Here is an 18,780-nt window from a genome sequence, read left to right as displayed (position 1 = left end):
AAATATCCAGTCAGTGCAAGGTAAACTCTTAAGCAGGTCCCAAACTCCCCACTAACTGAAATAGCACAGGATACCAGGGAGCAAAGGGTGACAGCTTACGAGGTCCGTGTGTTTTGAGCTAGTGCTTACTCTGACAGAAAGGAGCTTTTTCAAGACTGCAGAGCAGGTATGGAGAGTTTGGGCCCCTGAAGATGAATTGATCAGAGGGACCCAAAAATGGCTGTGCAGGTGACTACAGAGAATCCTTACAAGGCAGCAAAACAGCTTCCGTCCATCTACCCACTGAAGCACCTTTCTTTTTTTTTTTTGCTTCTAGGTGGAAGAGCGGTCAAGGCTCAACCGGCAGAGTTCTCCAGCCATGCCTCACAAGGTTGCCAACAGAATCTCTGACCCCAACCTTCCCCCGAGGTCGGAGTCCTTCAGTATCAGTGGGGTTCAGCCTGCTCGAACACCACCCATGCTCAGACCCGTCGATCCCCAGGTACCTTCCTGGCTTTCTTCCATCGGCCATCTTAGCTGGGTGTACAGTTAAGCTTACTAAGAGAACAGGGGATTGTAACTTGGATTCATACATAGGACCAGTCCAACAACGGCCCTTAATGCAGAACCTATAGTAATAGAGGTGACCTCACTGGATTTGAAGGATGGGGGAAGAGAGGAGAAAGAAAAGACAACCTCCTTAACTTTGAGCCAACGGCAGGGTCACCTCTTGGTAAACCGGCCTCTCTGGAGACCCTTGGGGGTGTCTGCCAGGTTGGAACAAGCATCCGTTCAGTTACAATCATCAAGCTAGCATTTGTATAGATATCTGTCATATATAAACTATTACATTATGTTCTGTTCATTGGGATTTGGGCATGGTCTTTAACCAGAAAAACGAAATGACCTGGGATAAAATTGTGTCTTCTAAGCCAGTGGTTTCCAGAGGGTGGTCACGGACCATTAGCATCAGCGTCACCCAGGAACTTGGTAGAAAGGCAGGTTCCCCGGTCGCCTCAGACCTGCTGATCAGCACGTCCGTGGGGTCTGGCGGTCTGCATGTTAGCAAGCCCTCCGGATGCTCCTGAAGCACTCTAGGACTCGAGAGCCACTGGTGTAAGCTATTTAAAAAAGAAAAAAGTTACTCCACTCCTGGACACGTTTCGGGAGGTTTTAGAGGACTTCTGAAATTGTAAACACTAAAAATGAAATATGAAGTGAAATAAAGTAGGGAATTTTATGAAAAATAAAGGTAATGATGCAGATGCAGCTGGTTTCACCCAAATGTCTTTGAAAACTCTTTTAAATAGGGATGTGTTTTGTGATGCGTTTTTAAAATATGCTCTATTTTAATATTATTATTACATTCGTGGTAATTAACATTAACAAAAATGTGATTGGTTACAGTTCTTTCCTGGTGGAAGGATAACATTCACCTGAACTAGACCTTGAGGATTTTTCTCTGAGCTGTAATTAATAACATTTCAGATTTCAGACCGAAAAGGGTCTGAAGAGGCAAGGGCAGGGCTGCTCCAGGGATAAGACTTCAAGGGCAAAAGGAGCAGGGCCAGGCTGGCAGAGAGGGCCGTGGAAATTCTCCCCAGTGGTCTCGCATTTGAGATTTCAGAACAAAGAGGGTCTGATAGGTCCCTTGCACAAAGCAGATAGTAGATTAGTGTTTTACTTAAGCGTTTAATTTAGAAAGTATTCTAGATGTTTCCCCAGCCGAGATCCATTGACCACATTCCCCGTGCCAGGCACAGTGTAAACCAAGGGATCCCATACCAACTTGGCTCCCATCTCCAGGGGTTTTACCTTCGAGATTGTAACAATGAAGTGAGAAGAGTGCTAACGGTCAAGAACACTCTGAACTTTGGATTTTCGTGATCTGTCTTAAAGAGCCACATTTCTACCCAAAGACAGCAGGTCTTCCCTGCATGAACAATACCAACGCACGCCCAGTTAGGGGGCTCACACCTCTAAAAGAAACATCCTGGTGTGGAGAGATATATAAGATCATGGGTGGTGAGAACCAGCTAACCAGAAGGCAGAAGAGCCTAGAGTTAGGGGTAGGGACCAGGAGGCGCGTGAGGGTTCCAGTCCGGACCCTGGCATGTATGAGCCTTGAGGTCCAGGCTGCTACTTAACCTCTCTAGACCTTCCAGTCTCACATGAAAAAGGTTGAAAATGATTGTATCCACCTCATGGTGGATGTAGTGAGTTCATGAGGAGTAAGATACCCAGAGCAGTTTTTGTTTTACAGAGTGATAGAGCTTTCTGAAGTCAAAGTTAAGGGTTTTGAGGGAGGAATTTTATAATATTCAAAGAAAAGTGTTTGTAAATCTATTATACTGCTGGCCAGTAAATGTCCACTGAAACTGGCTGTTATTAGCATCACACCTATTTCACCTACTTCTTAGAAGTCCCGAGTGACTCAGTTAATTTTGGTCAGGCGCCCTGGGTCAGCCCTACATATGGCTGTAAATGGGAAGTTCGGAGGAGCTTCTGGAAGCTTGCTGGAGACAGCTGTGATGGTCTCTGTGTCCTCCAGTTCTCATCTCATGCTCTAAAATGGTATTTTCCTTTCCACTGAATGACATAGTAGCTGCTCTGCTTTTTCTTCTAATACAGTTGCTCTACTGTTGGTTTGATGTTTAGATTCCACATCTGGTAGCAGTAAAATCCCAGGGACCTGCCTTGACCGCCTCCCAGTCAGTGCACGAGCAGCCCACCAAGGGCCTCTCTGGGTTTCAGGAGGCTCTGAACGTGACCTCTCACCGCGTTGAGATGCCACGCCAGAACTCGGATCCCACCTCCGAAAACCCTCCTCTCCCCACTCGCATTGAGAAGTTTGACCGAAGCTCTTGGTTACGACAGGAAGAAGACATTCCACCAAAGGTAATAGGCTAGCATGCTTTCATCGTAACTATCATCATCATCATTGTTCATCATCATTAGTATTAGCATCTCTATTCCAGACCTTCTATAGTAATGAGGAACCTGAGAATGCCAGAGCAGCACCCTTTCTCATGTTCTCCTTCTTGTTCCTAAGCTAAGACTTGGATTGTCATTTATCACTTCTGACCTTCATTTTCCCAAGAAATAGAGGCTCAGGTAATTCAGTGACTTGGAAACATCTATCCTATATCCAGAATTAGAACTCTCAACTTCAAGCATTCTAAACTATTTTACTGTCTGCATTAAGAAACCAGAATAATGGGGGTGCCTGGCTGGTTCGGTCAATAGAAGATGTGACTCTCGACCTCCAGGTCGTGAGTTCAAGCCCCATATTGGACGTATACATTACTTAAACAAACAAAAAAAAAACACACACCCGCACACAAAAAAAAGAAAGAAAGGAAGGAAGGAAGGAAGGAAAGTGGGGGAGCACCTGGGTGTCTCAGATGGTTAAATGTCTGCCTTCGGTTCAGGTCTCAGTCTCCATGTCCAAGCCCCGTGTTGGGCTCCCAGCTCAGCAGGGAGTCTGCTTCTCCCTCTCACTCTGCCTCTTCCCCCACTTGTGCTCTGTCTCTCTCTCTCTCTCTCAAATGAATAAATAAAATCTTTTTAAAAAGAGAGAGAGAGAGAAGTGGAATAATGGGTATTTTCATCAGTGACTGAAACTACATCTAAACGAATTGAAAACTTCCAGATAAAAAGTAGAAAATTGATTTATTTCTACTTTTAATAACACAAATAGGTTTGCAGGTGTTCAGATGATAGTACTGCTTTTAAAATCGGCTCCGTTTAAGGAAAGCTCCTTTAGCCCAGGTCATAATTTAACTCCTGAGCCTAAAACCATAGGGTGAAATGACTAGCCATCTACTGGACAGAATAATCCTGAATTCATTTCTTTTGTTTTGTTTTTACCTATACCCATTGTTACTCATTCCAAAAGTTGTCATGAAATGTGGCTACGCATCTCACTGCAGACATCCTGGAAGCATTTCAAAATACTAGAGAAATTTTTGCATTACGTTCTTCTTGGTTCTTCCTTTCTCCTGAACTTAGCATAGGAGCTTTGCCAAATGGAATGTCCCACAATTTCCGGAGATCAATGCCATTGTTGACACCAGGCAAAAAGAACTTTTTACCCAATGATTGTCAAATATTCTTCCTCATCTTCCACTCAAAAAGATATTAGAGCAGCATTTCCATGACTTTTGGAAATGAAAATAGCTGACTGTGACTTTTTTTCTTGGTGCTCTCCTTTTGTGGAAGTAAGGATGCCTTCAGAAAAGATTAGTTAGGGAGCAAAGTTTAATGTCAAAGATAGATCGGGCAGGGGAGTGGCCCGAGAACTGGGAAAACGGAAAAGGACGTTATTGGTCTGCTCTCTGAAAACATGCAGGCATACATTTCTAACTCCAGGAGAAAATTTGACATTCATATAAAGATTTTAGGTTTTATGAATTTGTTAGACTCTTTCTTCTTGACAACTATTTAAATTTACAACTATTTAATTTCTAATTAAAATAGAAATAAAATTATTATTTTAAATTAAATTAATTATTAAATAATAAATTTCTATTTTTAAATTATTAAATTATTAAATAATAAATTTATAATAAATAAATAAAATAAATTCAAATTAAATAAATTATTATTTTAAAAATTATTAAAAATAACTCATTTTTAATTTTTATTAATTAATACAACTATTTAATTTAATTTACAACTATTTAAATTTCTCTGCCTACTCATGATCTCTGTCAAATAAATAAATAAAATCTTTAAAAAAAAAAAAGGGGGCCCCAAGAGATGAATGAAGATTGAACCACCCAACAAATGTTTAATCCAACCAGTTATCACAAGTTACCTACATTTCCATCTCCTGGTCACTTTTTTTTTTTAAGATTTTATTTGTATTTATTTGGCAGAGAGGGAGAGATCACAAGCGGGCAGAGAGGCAGGCAGAGAGAGGAGAAAGCAGGCTCCCCGCCAAGCAGAGAGCCTGATGCGGGGCTCCATCCCAGGACCCCGAGATCATGACCTGAGCCGAAGGCAGAGGCTTTAACCCACTGAGCCACCCAGGCACCCCTCCTGGTCACTTTTATAAAGTATTATTCTTTTCCCTCATGTTGGACCCCTTTAGTACACTTTCAATATTTGATTTCACTAAAAATGTTTAATAAAGTGAGGCAGACTTAAATTCCCATGTTAGGCCCTTGTCAGATAAGCTAATAATGATCTCTTTTCCTACTGTGTGCCTAATAGTATGCACACAGTCTTTTTGAAGACCCTGCTGGCGTTTTCAATATTAATTCTGTTTTGTAGTCCATTTGCAAATTGACTTTCCAAGGCACAGTATTTGCGAGGGGGGTTGTTTTTAATTAATGACTTCAAGTTGATTAGGAAGTAGTAACACTTAGGATCCATTGAAAGAGTTTCTCTGAGCTCCTGAGCCTGTGGCTTATGTCCCAAGTTCTAGCCTGATACCCCCTCTCTCACCAGATTTCATCATCTCCTTATCTGTTTATCAGTTGAGGTGTAGTTCCGCTTCTCTGGATAACTCTCATCTGATGCAATTTCTAATGATCAACTGAGTTAATGGTACCCCAGAGAAATTTCTGGTATCTGCCACTCTTACACAAGCAAAGGAGGTCAAGTGTTTTAGCCTAGTGATAAAAATAATTAGCTTGGTCTGCTTTTTAATTTGTTTTTAAAACTGAAAACCATTCTCCTTCATAATTGCTGAAGGTGCCTTTTGTGTGATTTTGTTTTAGGGAGTTAAAGCTTTCTTTGAAACATGAACACCATGTCTTTCCCATTTCTGATAGTTTCTGTAACTCTTGGTAAATTTTAGAAAAGGGTTAGGCTGCTGGAACCTGTGGGAGCTATTGTATGGAAAATATTTCTGAATTCTTGGTTTTTCTTTTAGGTGCCTCAAAGAACAACTTCTATATCCCCAGCGTTAGCCAGAAAGAATTCTCCTGGAAATGGTAGTGCTTTGGGACCCAGACTAGGATCTCAACCCATCAGAGCAAGGTAAGGCAAGGAAGATGGTTAGGGTGAAGGAAGAAGCCCCCACCTGTTATTGTCATTATTGCTTTCTTAAGAATTGTCCTTTTTTTCACTTCAGAGACATGTTGACTGGCCTCTTGGATAGTAAGCTTTGGTGGGTCCAGAACACATATCTTTTATTTCTTCAGTAGCCTTTCAGAGAAGTCAGTGTTGGCTTTTCATGATCAGTGGCTTGTAAGACCTAAGCCTTTCTCCCAGTGGCAGCTCATGAATGAATAAGCGAAGGCATGACGGAATGAGACAGTCCAGAAGCCAAGCAGGTGTGCCTCACTGGACAATTTTAAAAATTGCGGAGTAAAATTGCAAATCAAAGTCTGGTTGGAATGCCCCAAAGCATCACTCATGAAGTCAGCGCAACAAGATGTACTGGTTTGAGGTGATTTTCAGCATCAGGTCAAGAAATGTGCCGTGGGAGCCAGGAAGACACTACAAAGTCCGGGGCGCCTGGGTGGTTCAGTGGGTTGGGCTTCCCACTCTTGATCTCAAATCAGGTCTTGATCTCTGGGTGGGGAGTTCAAGCCCCATGCTGGGTTCCATGCTGGGTGTGGAGCCTACTTTAAAAAAAAAAAAAAAAAAAAAGCCATTACAAAGTAATTGCCAAAGAAATGCATTAGTGGCCAGCCTCAGGGCTTCCTGGCTTGGCAAATTGCAAAAGGACTATTTTCTTAGCAAGAAATCACCTCCGTGGCATTATGGAGGGTCACTGAGATACATTTATGCTTCCACTGCTGCTCTGTGCTCTCCTAGAATTTTCCATCAACCATGGATATGCGTACAGTCAGGAAACTGCATCCCCCCACCAGTTGGTGTAGAGGTCTCAGGAGAATCTGGGAAGTAAACAATATCTTGACTGTATCTGAGCTGATTTTATGTGGTAACAGATGCCATTTGCTGCTCTAGTTCTATGAGCTTCCCTCAGATCTTTCATGATGAATACACTGCTTTTTAGGATCAACTGAAATAGCAAGTGGTCTCTGCTGAGACTCTGAAAAGGATGAGCTTGGGCAGGCTGTTACATTCTTCACTGTGTTCATTAGAGAAGGACTCTCCCTCACTAGGAAGAATGACAGACTGGAAACAAAGGTTAGGATGATTTGTACCTATCTTTAATATATGGGATGCTTTTGATGGTGAAGCTCTAATTTTCCTCTTCACATGAAGAGCTTTAGGAAGAGGTTACTCCCTAAATAAGATAGAACTGTACTAAGCACATTCATCCCTTTAGGACAAAGAAGTTAGCCCATACTGAGCGGATATGCTACTTGTCGGAAGCTTTGAACGGACCATTTTTTCCCAGCGACTTGTCAGCTTCTCCCTGAGCTGGTGTTGCTAGGCATTGCTGAGGAGACCAGAGTGTTCTGTGACCCGGGAGCCAAAGGAACAGCAGCCCTGGGATTGCCGGTGTGAACTTTGTTCAGTCCCCCTCTTCCAGCAGCAGTAAGCCCCCAATTATCAGCGCTTCTTAATCTTTTGGACCCTGCCCTCAGGCTCTGTTCATTGGATCAGGTGCTTGGAATTTTTGCTGCCGGTAAATCGAGCGTCATTTCGACTGTCTTTTTTCCTTCAATCAGCCAAAAAGAAAGAGCACTGTCATTATATAATCAAATAAGAAAGCAGCTCTTTGTTCCCACTGAAGTGTTATTTCAATGACATTAGGTCCAAGATAGGTGGTTTTTGATGGTCAGTAGCTTGTCAAACTGAGCCTTTCCCCCAGAACCACTTAAATTTGTACTTTGTCCAAAGAATGCAGACTTTGTGAGATAGCCAGCATTTTTTCTGCTTTTCTGAGGGATGGAGGGAGGGAGCTAAGAGGTAATAATTATTTACCTACAATGAAAGTCAGAGGAATTGTGGAGGAGGGGGAGGGGAAATCCACATCCCTGTCACGTGCAGTAATCCTACAAAGCAATGTGCTGCTTTTTTTTTTTTAAGATTTTATATTTTATTTGAGAGAGAGAGAGAGGAAGAGCACAGATGGAGATGCAGAGGGAGAAGCAGACTCCCCACTGAGCAGGGAGCCTGATGTGGGGTTTGATCCCGGGACTCCAGGATCATGACCTGAGCCAAAGGCAGACTCTTTTTTTTTTTTTTAATTTATTTATTTATTTGACAGACAGAGATCACAAGTAGACAGAGAGGCAGGCAGAGAGAGAGGAGGAGGAAGCAGGCTCCCTGCCGAGCAGAGAGCCCGATGCGGGGCTCGATCCCAGGACCCTGGGACCATGACCTGAACCGAAGGCAGAGGCTTTAAACCACTGAGCCACCCATGCACCCCTCAAAGGCAGACTCTTAACTGAAGCAGCCACCCAGGTGCCCCTGAACACTCTGCTTCTTGTTATTACCTATCTCCGAGTGACCAGCACTTCAGATGTGAATCAGATTTTTGCAACTCTAGATTGGATTGCATTTTTTTTTAAAGCTGTAGGATTTGGTTTATTTACTGTGATAAAGATAGCTTTAGGTCACCTTTGCTTCATTGAAAAACACCCTAAAACACAGTGGTCCGATAGAGTAACAATTTATTATTTCTTATGGTTCTTATTTATTCTTTCTTATGGGTTAAGTTAATGACTTTTAGTTTTAGTTTTAGACTTTAGTTAATGACTTTTTCTGCTGGTCTCACTTGGGCTCACTGAATGCAGCTACACTGAGCTGATGGGGCAACTGTACTGTCACGTGGTCTTTCATCCTGGTCTTTACTGTTTGCCGAACTCAGGACAACCTCCCCTCAGTGAAGGCCCCAGTGAACAAGACCTTTTCAAGCCCTTGCTTGCATCATCCTTGCTGATGCCCTGATGGCAACCTCAGTCACATGGCCAAGCCCTGAGTCGGTGTGTAAAGGAAACACACGGGCACAGACAACAGAGATGTGATTGGTGGCAGGCTTTACCGTAAAGCACACTCTCCTGTTTTTACCGCTCTTGATGAAGTTCTCATAGTTCTTTTTGTACCATTTTTCAGGCAGTTGTCCATCTATAAAGCCATAAAAAGGGGTTGCTTTGAAATAAGTACTCCTTTACAATGGTATTTACTATGGTATAAGCTGTATTTCTTAGAGTTGGTCAGTATTCCTTTTTATCCTCCCAGCTCTTTTCCTTGAAATGATCCTTTTTTTATTTTTAAGATTTTATTTATTTGACACAGAGAGAGAGATCACAAGCAGGCAAAGAGGCAGGCAGAGAGAGAGGGGGAAGCAGGCTCCCTGCTGAGCAGAGAGCCCGATGCAGGGCTCGATTCCAGGACCCTGAGACCATGACCTGAGCCGAAGGCAGAGGCTTAACCCACTGAGCCACCCAGGTGTCCTCCCCACCTTGAAATCATCCTTAAGGGAGAGTGGGAAATTGGCAAAGTAAAAATGGATCCCAAGGAAAATCACACATGTAATAAGGGAAAAATTCAGGGTGTTTTATTATTATTATTTTTCATTTGCTAAATTCAGTAAATGCATATGAAGGACCTGTTGTGTGAAGGGCCACATGGGACCTTGGGAACCAGTGACTCAACCAAGACCACCTGAGTCCAGGGCCCCCAGGTCAGAGGATATACCATACCTGCTGCTCTTCGGGACGATAGGCCTTATTAGGGGCAAAATTCTGTTCCTCGCCTTGCTTTCTTATTTTGCTTTGGGGTAAATATGTGAAATGACTTATCTAAAGGAAGCAAAAGAAGGTAGAGACTCTCTTCTTCTGTGGCAAACTTAAGGATCGCAGGTTTAAGGCAACAGTGTCTGAATATGGAGGGAACCTGGTTCCCCAAGTCCCCACCTGGAGAAGAACCACCAAGGAGAGCGGTTCTCTTGGTATATATTGTGATACAAGTGAGAATTAAGCCACTTTGTGCTAAGCCAGTAGGAAAAAGAAAGAAGAGGAAGCAGAGGCTAATGGTCACAAAGCTCGGGTTTTGCCTCTTAAATTCAAGTTTGATGAACTCCAGGTACTGTGTGCAAGACGTTGTATATTCTGTAGTGACTGCAGAGTATGTGATAATTTCTGAGAATGGAGGAAATGGTATGTTTAAATCAACAAATTCCTTGGCACCCTGAATGGAAGATTCTGGAGGTGAATTTCAATGGCTTTGTTCAAGCATGTACCTGTAACTCGAGGCAAAAAGCAGAGCTTTACTATTTTCAAAAGCCTTCCTTCTCCCAGAGAAAAACTTGCAATTATGTCACTCTTCCCCTGACTTCACACACTACACGAAATTGAAAGGAGCCCTGTAAAGAATAGGTTTTAAAATAGGTATGTATCAGTCAATACAACTTTAGTTGCATTAGTTGGCCAAGAAAGTGTTACCGGGTGACCTCTATGCATCTCTGCCTTCTGCTTGGTTTGGGGCAATTTGTTGCTTATTTGTTTGTTTGTTTCTGTAATAAACACTTCTGGAGCATCTTTATGATAATGTCAGGCAATGTCCGATGTGCATTTCCAATGGTGACTTCTGTAAACCATACAACTCTGGGAGGTGTTGGCCCTAGTCACCTCCATTTTATAGAAGGGAGATGGAGACCAACACAGGTTAAGTCTATTGGCCCTAAGGTGACAAGGTTCCTAAGTGATGGAGCCACCATTTGAACCTCCAGTTTGAACCATTGCACCCAAGTCCACACTCTTAAGTACTGTGCTGTGCTTACCTGGTTAGCGACAGACATAGCTGGCATTGCTGCCTCCTGTGCCCAGAGGAGAGAGGACTCTTGATTGGCTGAATGACAAGACACCATCTTGCCTCCACCTTTCCCACCGAGCGATCTGCAGGTTATGTTAGTGGCCCCTCTTCATCCTATGGTTATCGATTCTCCTCCTATGATACTGACAACCTTTGAAAAGTTATCGTCCCCTGGGACCTATTTATATCCCCAAAACTTTCCTGCTCGAGCTGGTACTCACGTCATTATGTGCATGTGACAGTTCCCGTCCCCAGTGGCTGCTGTCTCTGTGATAGCACAGTCAGTCCCCAGGACCCCCAGCCCCTGTTCCGTCCTTCCTTCTCACGCATGCGCACGTCGCTGTGCAGTCCTTAACCTGCTGTCTGGGCTCCCCACTGCCTTATGTTGTCAAGGTGATCATCTGAGTCCAAGTCAAGATTTGACTTGTTCATTTCTTAAAATATTGTTTTAAAAAATTCCATGTACTTTATTATTTAACTTTGATTCATGTGTTCCTTTATAGCAAATTAAAATTTGATCAAACAAGTATATTCAGAAAATGAAAAGATTTAAATTAAGCCAGAAACACCCAGTCAAAACCTGATGACTAAATGCTTAATTTCAAAAAATAATTCTCTGTCCCATCCCAAACCTCTGTTCCCATGGCTCATTTGGTCTCATTGGCTGTGTCATCAAAGAACAAAGTAGAATGAATTTTGGCAGTCAGCCAGTTAATTATAGAGTTGGCCCAAGTATTTGGGCCAAGAAATCACTTTGTAATCCTAATTTTCTGTTTTGACTTTTTATATGATTTAAGTAAATGGAATAATTGCCACATTTTCACTTTACTGTGTGTTTTACAGAGCAAACAGCATTGTCTGTGGGATGGCAAATGTCTGAACTAAAAAGTTCAGACTAAAAGTTAGCATTTAAAAGAAATATATATGAATGTTTTCAAGTTTTTTCACATTTGGATCTGAGTAGTTACAGTTAATATGTGACCAAAGGAAACCTGTTCTTTCATAGAATCCTTCTGATATCCCCTCTAAAAGCATTTATCTCAGACCCCATGGCCCCAAGGCCAGACCATATTACTACACAATAAGGAAAAGAATAATATGAATGGTATGACATTTTCTCAAAATACTTATATTCCCTCCCCCCAAAATTAATAAGGTAGAAAAAGCATTTTAAAGTTTTCCTGTTTCTACGTGGCATTATATAGAAATGAAATAGTTTTTTTCAGTCTCCAGCAGCAAAAACAGCAGCCTATTAAACCCAGCCAGCACCCATGCTGGTGAGCTCCAGCAAGGAGGACTCGTGCTAATGAGGCCCAGGTCAGGGATTTAATGCCCGTGGGATCCAATTAATTTCACACAGAAAGAGGCTCTGAGTCCCATCGAAGACGTGTGCACATCCCAGCTGCTTCTGCCAGTCCCCGTGCCCCTCCTTGACAACCGTGTCCCAGGCCTTCTCATCAGGACAGTGGCGGCCTCCCATCTGGTCAGCCTGCCTCTCTCCCCAAGCCGGTCGGATGGAACCCTGCCCTGGGAGGTCTGTGTGCTCTGCCCAGCCTTACAGGCACTGCAGCCTCAACTGTACCCCTTCCGATGAGCCAGTCTTCCCAGGAAACCTGACACAGATGTGGTGCTCCTCCCTACTCTTCTCTCACGGTGGTGTCCTCCCCATACTGGCGAGCCCCGGGAAGACCCCAGCCCCTGTGTCCTCACTCAGCTCCTTCCTCCAGACTTCCTGCTCCCCACTCCAAGACCCAGTCAAGACCTGTCCCCATGGTGACCCCACCTCGACCACTCTGGACCACATTCGTTGTTCCCCAAACACTGACAATACTTGCAGGTCCTTTCATACACGGCATACAGAGGTTTGCCTTATCCACTGTGCTCTCCACTTCATGTTTCCCTTCTCTAGAATTATCCTGCACCTCATACCTGTGACAGTGCTTTCCTCCATCCCTCATACTGGTCAAATGAGGCTCACAAAGTAGGTGCTTCATAGAATGGTGTTGGTTAAAGGATTGAAGGAGTGCTGTGTTCACGCAAACAGCTGGGAAAAATCTCAGAGCTCACAGCTACCCTCTCCTCATAGCTGGATTTTTTTTTTGTGTTTTTTTTTTTTTTTAATTCAAGGAACACTACATTACCATTCTATAAAATGGAAGCAATTACCAAGAAGCCTTAGTGTGCCCCTCACACTCAATCTGCAATACAGTTGGTTAGCAATAGAATTTTCAGAAAAAAGTATTTGGGGACTTTATTAATTTTATTCCTACATAATTAATTAAATTAATAAAATTTATTTCTATATAATTAATTAAATAATAAAGAATTAATCAAATAATATAATTAATTAAATAAACTACCACTGTTTAATAAGAGAAGAGCATGGGAAAGAATTTATTATTGGGGAATGACAGGAGATAAGATTATTTCTTTTTTTTTTTAAGATTTTATTTATTTATTTGACAGAGAGAGAGAGATCAAAGTAAGCAGAGAGCCAGGCAGAGAGAGAGGGGGAAGCAGGCTCCCTGCTGAGCAGAGAGCCCGATGCAGGGCTCGAACCCAGGACCGTGAGATCATGACCTGAGCCGAAGGCAGAGGCTTAACCCACTGAGCCACCCAGGTGCCCCAATAAGATTATTTATTTAAGGAGAATTCAAAAGGTAGGATATTGTGCAAGTGTTATACATTTATCATTTTAGGTGTTCTCCAAATCAGAGCTGTTTCTAGTATGGAACCAAATCTATTTAAGCCGATTAAATGGTAGCAGTTTAGTTCCATAACAATATTGAGAATTTTAAACATTTTCCTTAAACTTGATAATTACTTCTGCTGCAATTGGTCATACTGCTGGGTTGACTTAGCAACTCCTTCACCATAAGAACTTAAAAGATAAATGTTGCCATAACGTTTACATTTATACAATCAAAATTAGTAAGTTATAGGGATATCTTTGTTTTTACATGTGTTTTTCAGGGCCACCAACCATGTCTTCCAATAACCCAGTATTTAAAAATGTTCGTAACTTAGGGCATCTGGGTGGCTCAGTTGGTTAAATGTCTGCCTTCAGCTCAGGATCTGATCCCAGGTTCCCAGGATCAAGACCCACATCGGGCTCCCTGCTCAGCAGAGAGTCTAGTTCTTTCTCTCTCTCTCCAGCTCCCCCTCTTTGTACTTGCTCTCTCTCTATTTCTCTGTGAAATAAAAAAATAAAATCTTTTTTTTTTTTAAATGTTTGTAACTCAACCAAATGTTTTTGGAAGATACCTCAGCAAAAAGTAAGGATCTTGTGTTTTCGAAAAAAATTATTTGGTCTAGTTGCTACTATCATGATGCTGTTCTGTGGCCAGATTTTTGGCACACTAAAATGCAAATGTCTCAAGGGAAGAAACCGTATTATTTTCATTTTTATACATGAAATGTGGGAGACCCAGCACAGTTCAGAGTGCACTTGACATTGTCGAAATGAGCGGAGCAAGATGAAAGTGTAAAATTACATTTTAACAGGACTTCCTGCATTAAAAATCATGTCTCCATTCACACTGTGGTGACTGTTAGCAAAGATATGCAGTTCTGTTTGGAGAACCGAAGGCATTGGAAACACGGAGGAATCCATGGGACAGGTGGCTGGCAGCAGATTTGAGCTCTTGGTTTCAGGTCTCACTAAATTACCGTTTAGAGGGGCGCCTGGGTGGCTCAGTGGGTTAAGCCACTGCCTTCGGCTCAGGTCATCATCTCAGGGTCCTGGGATCTCTGCTCAGCAGGGAGCCTGCTTCCTCCTCTCTCTCTGCCTGCCTCTCTGCCTGCTTGTGGTCTCTCTCTGTCAAATAAATAAATAAAATCTTAAAAAAAAAAATTAAATTACCGTTTAGACCCAGCATTGTGAAAATCTAAAGGAAAAATGAAAAAGCCTAGGAGTTATAAATTAAAAAGACCTTTCTGGAAACTTTGAATGAGGAGACTGCTTATTTTTATAACAAAATCATAAAAACCTGAGCAGTTGTTTCCCACCACTGTCCCAGTACAGCTTCCACGACCACCAAGAGTGGCTGCCCCGGTGGCCCTTCCTTACTGCCCCGGGCTCCCAGCAGGCAGAGCATGGATGAAATTGGCTGGGCATGACCGGCACGCTGGCCGAGGGCAAGGGCTGTATCTTGTTCATCATCGTCTCTCAGATGCCTGACCCAGTGCTGGGTATGACCAACTGAATGAGCAAATAACTACCGTTTGGGCAGTTAAGCTATGAAAGTGAATAATACAGTAAGGGCTCATCACAAGTGGGGACGACTAGTATTGTTCTTGAATTAGCGCTTAGTAATAATTCTTTAAAACACACCTCCCTTTGATAAGAGCCAAAGTATATAAAGACTTCTTGAAAGAAATTTAAAAATACGAATGTACCACTAACCACATAAGCAAAGAACCTGATTAAGCAATTGACAAAGAATTATAAATGGTAAATAAATGTGAATAAAATTATTCTCCCTCAAAAGTAATGTTTTTTTTTCTTGTTTTAGTTTATTTTTTTAAATTAACATACAATGTATTATTTGCCCCAGGGGTACAGGTCTGTGAATCATTAGGCTTACACATTTCACATCACTCACCATAGCACATACCCTCCCCAATGTCCATCACCCAGCCACCCTACCCCAACCGCCCCCACACCCACCAACCCTTGGTTTGGTTCATGAAATTAAGAGCCTCTTATGGTTTATCTCCCTCCCCGGTTCCATCTTGTTTCATTTTTTCCTTCCCTACCCCCCCCCACAACCCCCTGCCCTGCCTCTCAAATTCCTCATATCAGAGAGGTCATATGATAATTGTCTTTCTCTGATTGACTTATTTCACTCAGCATAATACTTTCTAGTTCCATCCACATCATTGCAAATGGCAAGATTTCATTTTCTTTTGATGGCTGCATAATATTCCATTGTATATATACATACACCACATCTCCTTTATCCATTCATCTGTTGATGGGCATCTAGGTTCTTTCCATAGTTTGGCTATTGTGGACATTGCTGCTATAAACATTCGGGTGCACATGCCCCTTCGGATCACTACATTTGAATCTTTAGGGTAAATACCCAGTAGTGTGATTGCTGGGTCATAGGGTAGCTCTATTTTCAACTTTTTGAGGAACCTCCATACTGTTTTCCAAAGTGGAAAATAGCTTGCATTCCCACCAACGGTATTGGAAGGTTCCCCTTTCTCTGCATCATTGCCAACATCTGTTGTTTCCTGACTTGTTAATTTTAGCCATTCTGACAGGTGAAGTGGTATCTCACTGTGGTTTTGATTTGTATTTCCCTGATGCTGAGTGATGTTGAGCACTTTTTCATGTGTCTGTTGGCCATTGGATGTCTTCTTTGAAAAGTAATGTTTTAAAACAACATTAAAACAAGATACTTCTTAAAAAAGCAAATTAGTGAACTGATCATAATAAAGTGTGGTTAATGATTCAGTAAGATGGACCATTTCCTACACTTCAGCAAAAACTGGTGAAACCATTACATGCTCATATACAAACATATGCAACACACACATCCCAGTTCATGTCTTTCCACCCAAGAATTCCAGGTCTGGAAAGGAGGTAGGGATGGGTATTTGTGTGCCTGGAGAGATACTCATTTCAGTATCATGTGTCAGGCCAATGTACTGGCAGTACCATAATATACAGCTGTAGAGGAACGGTTCAACTAATTCATCCATGTGCTGACTATTAAGCAGCCATTATTGTTTTTGTAAGCCTAAGGAGCTGCTCCCAATGCAATGTTAAGGGGAAAAAGCAAGCTGCAAAACTGAACGCATAGCATGCTTCCATATATACAGGAGGAAAAAGTCTAGAAGATACTACACCAAATAGTAAAATATAGCTGTATTTCTCTTGGGTCAGAGATCGCATATGTTGCTTTCTTTTTTTCCCCCTTTTTAAAATCTTCTATTATTTTTCAAGGTTTGGTTGTTTTGTTTTGTTTTGTTTTTACAATGAACAGGGGAATAAGGGTTTAAAAGAAAGCCTCCTTTGAAGAGCACCATTTCAGAGCTAATACTTTAGCGTGATGACCCAACTGGGTCAGGAGTTCATCCCATCAGCAGTATCAGGCTGGGAGCTCCACAGAGAATGACATGACTGTCATTCCCAGTGACCCTTTCCATGCAGGGTGACACAAGGGCTCTGGCTGCTCCTCTATACCCGGGGCGGGGCTGGACTGTGCTTGTGTCTAGGAATGGCAAGATCTGGAAGGAGTAGTCACAGTGCTCTGCCTTCCATACAGCAACCCTGACCTCCGCAGAACTGAGCCCGTCTTGGAGAGCCCCTTGCAGAGGACCAGCAGTGGCAGTTCCTCCAGCTCCAGCACCCCTAGCTCCCAGCCTAGCTCCCAGGGAGGCTCGCAGCCTGGATCGCAAGCGGGATCCAGTGAACGGACCAGAGTTCGAGGTAAGCTTTCCCCTGCCTTTCCCTGACAGCGCTGCCTCAGGCAGAGAGCGATGGGCATAGACTCAGCTCACTTCCAGACTTCTGTGCCTCCCCACTCCTGGTGTGGCCACCATTGTGCGATGCTACAGAGTCCTCTAACTGCCCTTGACCTTGGTCTCCTTAGATGAGAGAACCACCATCCCCGGTCCCATGTGTGACATCAGAGTTTGGACTAAATCTTTTCTCATTGCAGGTGATGTTGTTTTCCAGGAAGATCATAGATTATTGGTCTTATTTGAAAAGATCATCACATCACTTATGAGTCACCTGAATTGCCATTTCCATTTGTTGCCTGTTTCCAGTTTCATGTACCTCCAAGTATCCTCTTTTCCCATCCATTACGCCAGTCATCCCTCTTTGGTGTTCTGAATATAGTTCATAATACTAGGGATCTCTCAAAGTGAAATCCTGTAAAGACTAACATAGAATACATATGCACTTTAGAGAAGAAGTAAACCCTTTGAATTAAAAAGTATATTTGACTCTTTGGATTATTCCTACTCAAGAGGAATAAAAAATGAGCCTCTCCGACCATTTATTCAAGTCTTTCATCACTGTGCAGTTCTCATTAATGAAGAACTTGTGGAAAACAGCAGAATGGCCAGCTAATTACACACGACAACACATTGTTTCTTGCTGCAAAATTGACTCTTTCTGAACAACCTCCTTCAGAAGATAATTTTGCTTCCAAGCAACAAAGACGAGAACTTTCTTAAGTGCAATCTGACAAATATTAACAAATTACTCTGCCTGAGAAAAACCACCAGTCCTTTATTTTTTTCTTAGCCTCTTCGTTGGGCACAACCAGAGTGGTCCCCTAGTGTCTTTTTAAGGCTTTAAATAAGTAAAATCACTGTCCATTTTGAAAAGGTTGAAACCTGGCGTGCGATGCTCTTGTCTCTGGACTGGAGTTCCGCTGCTCCCGTATGCATTCTTCACACATCGCTGGCCCAGCCCATAGTCATGTGCACTTTTGTTGCTTTAATCCAAATATAAATTTGCTTAGTTTAGAAAACTGCCATTGGCTTATCTTTTTTCTGTTCATAAGCCACTTGTTATCCTTACAGTAAACTAAAGAAAACTGAAGTTATAGGTATCATTTTAATTCTCCGATCTGGTTTGGGTTTAATTCTTATCTTTCCTTTGGCCTCTAGGTCCTCGGGGTTAAGAACACTGTTGTCTCCTTTATCCATTCCTTTATCCACTCCTTTATCCATGTCTCCCTAGAGTGTTTCTGCCCAGGAAAGACCTTACAACAAAAGAATCTGTCCTATACCAGATAGATTTTCTCTACCTATAAATAATCGGAAAGTTGCTCTTCACTCTGGAGCTTGGAGAGCCCCCCCCCCCCGCTTGCTCTGTACCTCTGTCCTGGGGCTCTTCCCTTGGTCACCAGCACTCTCCTTCCTGTCCCCACCTCATTCTTTCTTCCTTAAAGGACCCAGACAACTCCTGCCTCCCATTTAAAAACCATTCCATCGAATATAATACGTTTCTGTGCCATCAAAATGACCTATTCTAATGGGTAAGTGGTAAAAGAAGAAATTTAGCATAGAATATTAACACAGACGCTTGGTTTAGTGTAATAACTGAGAATAGGACTTGGACAAACCAGACAGAATCCCAGCTCTGCC

The 18,780-nt window shown here is 42.4% G+C and overlaps 1 protein-coding gene across 12 annotated transcripts in view; it reads left to right on the top strand.

The window, feature by feature from the left end:
- Positions 1 to 18,780, top strand: part of TNIK (TRAF2 and NCK interacting kinase) — a 385,411-nt gene that overhangs the window by 321,813 nt on the left and 44,818 nt on the right. For all 12 annotated transcript variants that reach the window (XM_047730493.1, XM_047730479.1, XM_047730473.1 and 9 more), the window contains 4 exons: positions 317 to 481; positions 2,638 to 2,877; positions 5,861 to 5,967; positions 16,944 to 17,107. In XM_047730493.1, the coding sequence (XP_047586449.1) occupies positions 317 to 481; positions 2,638 to 2,877; positions 5,861 to 5,967; positions 16,944 to 17,107 (676 nt within the window). The remainder of the gene's footprint in view (positions 1 to 316; positions 482 to 2,637; positions 2,878 to 5,860; positions 5,968 to 16,943; positions 17,108 to 18,780) is intronic.

Source organism: Lutra lutra, chromosome 1 (assembly GCF_902655055.1).
Source record: "Lutra lutra chromosome 1, mLutLut1.2, whole genome shotgun sequence".
NCBI lineage: Eukaryota > Metazoa > Chordata > Mammalia > Carnivora > Mustelidae > Lutra > Lutra lutra.
Note: the sequence above shows the minus strand (reverse complement) of the source record. Positions and strands in the feature narration are given on the sequence as shown.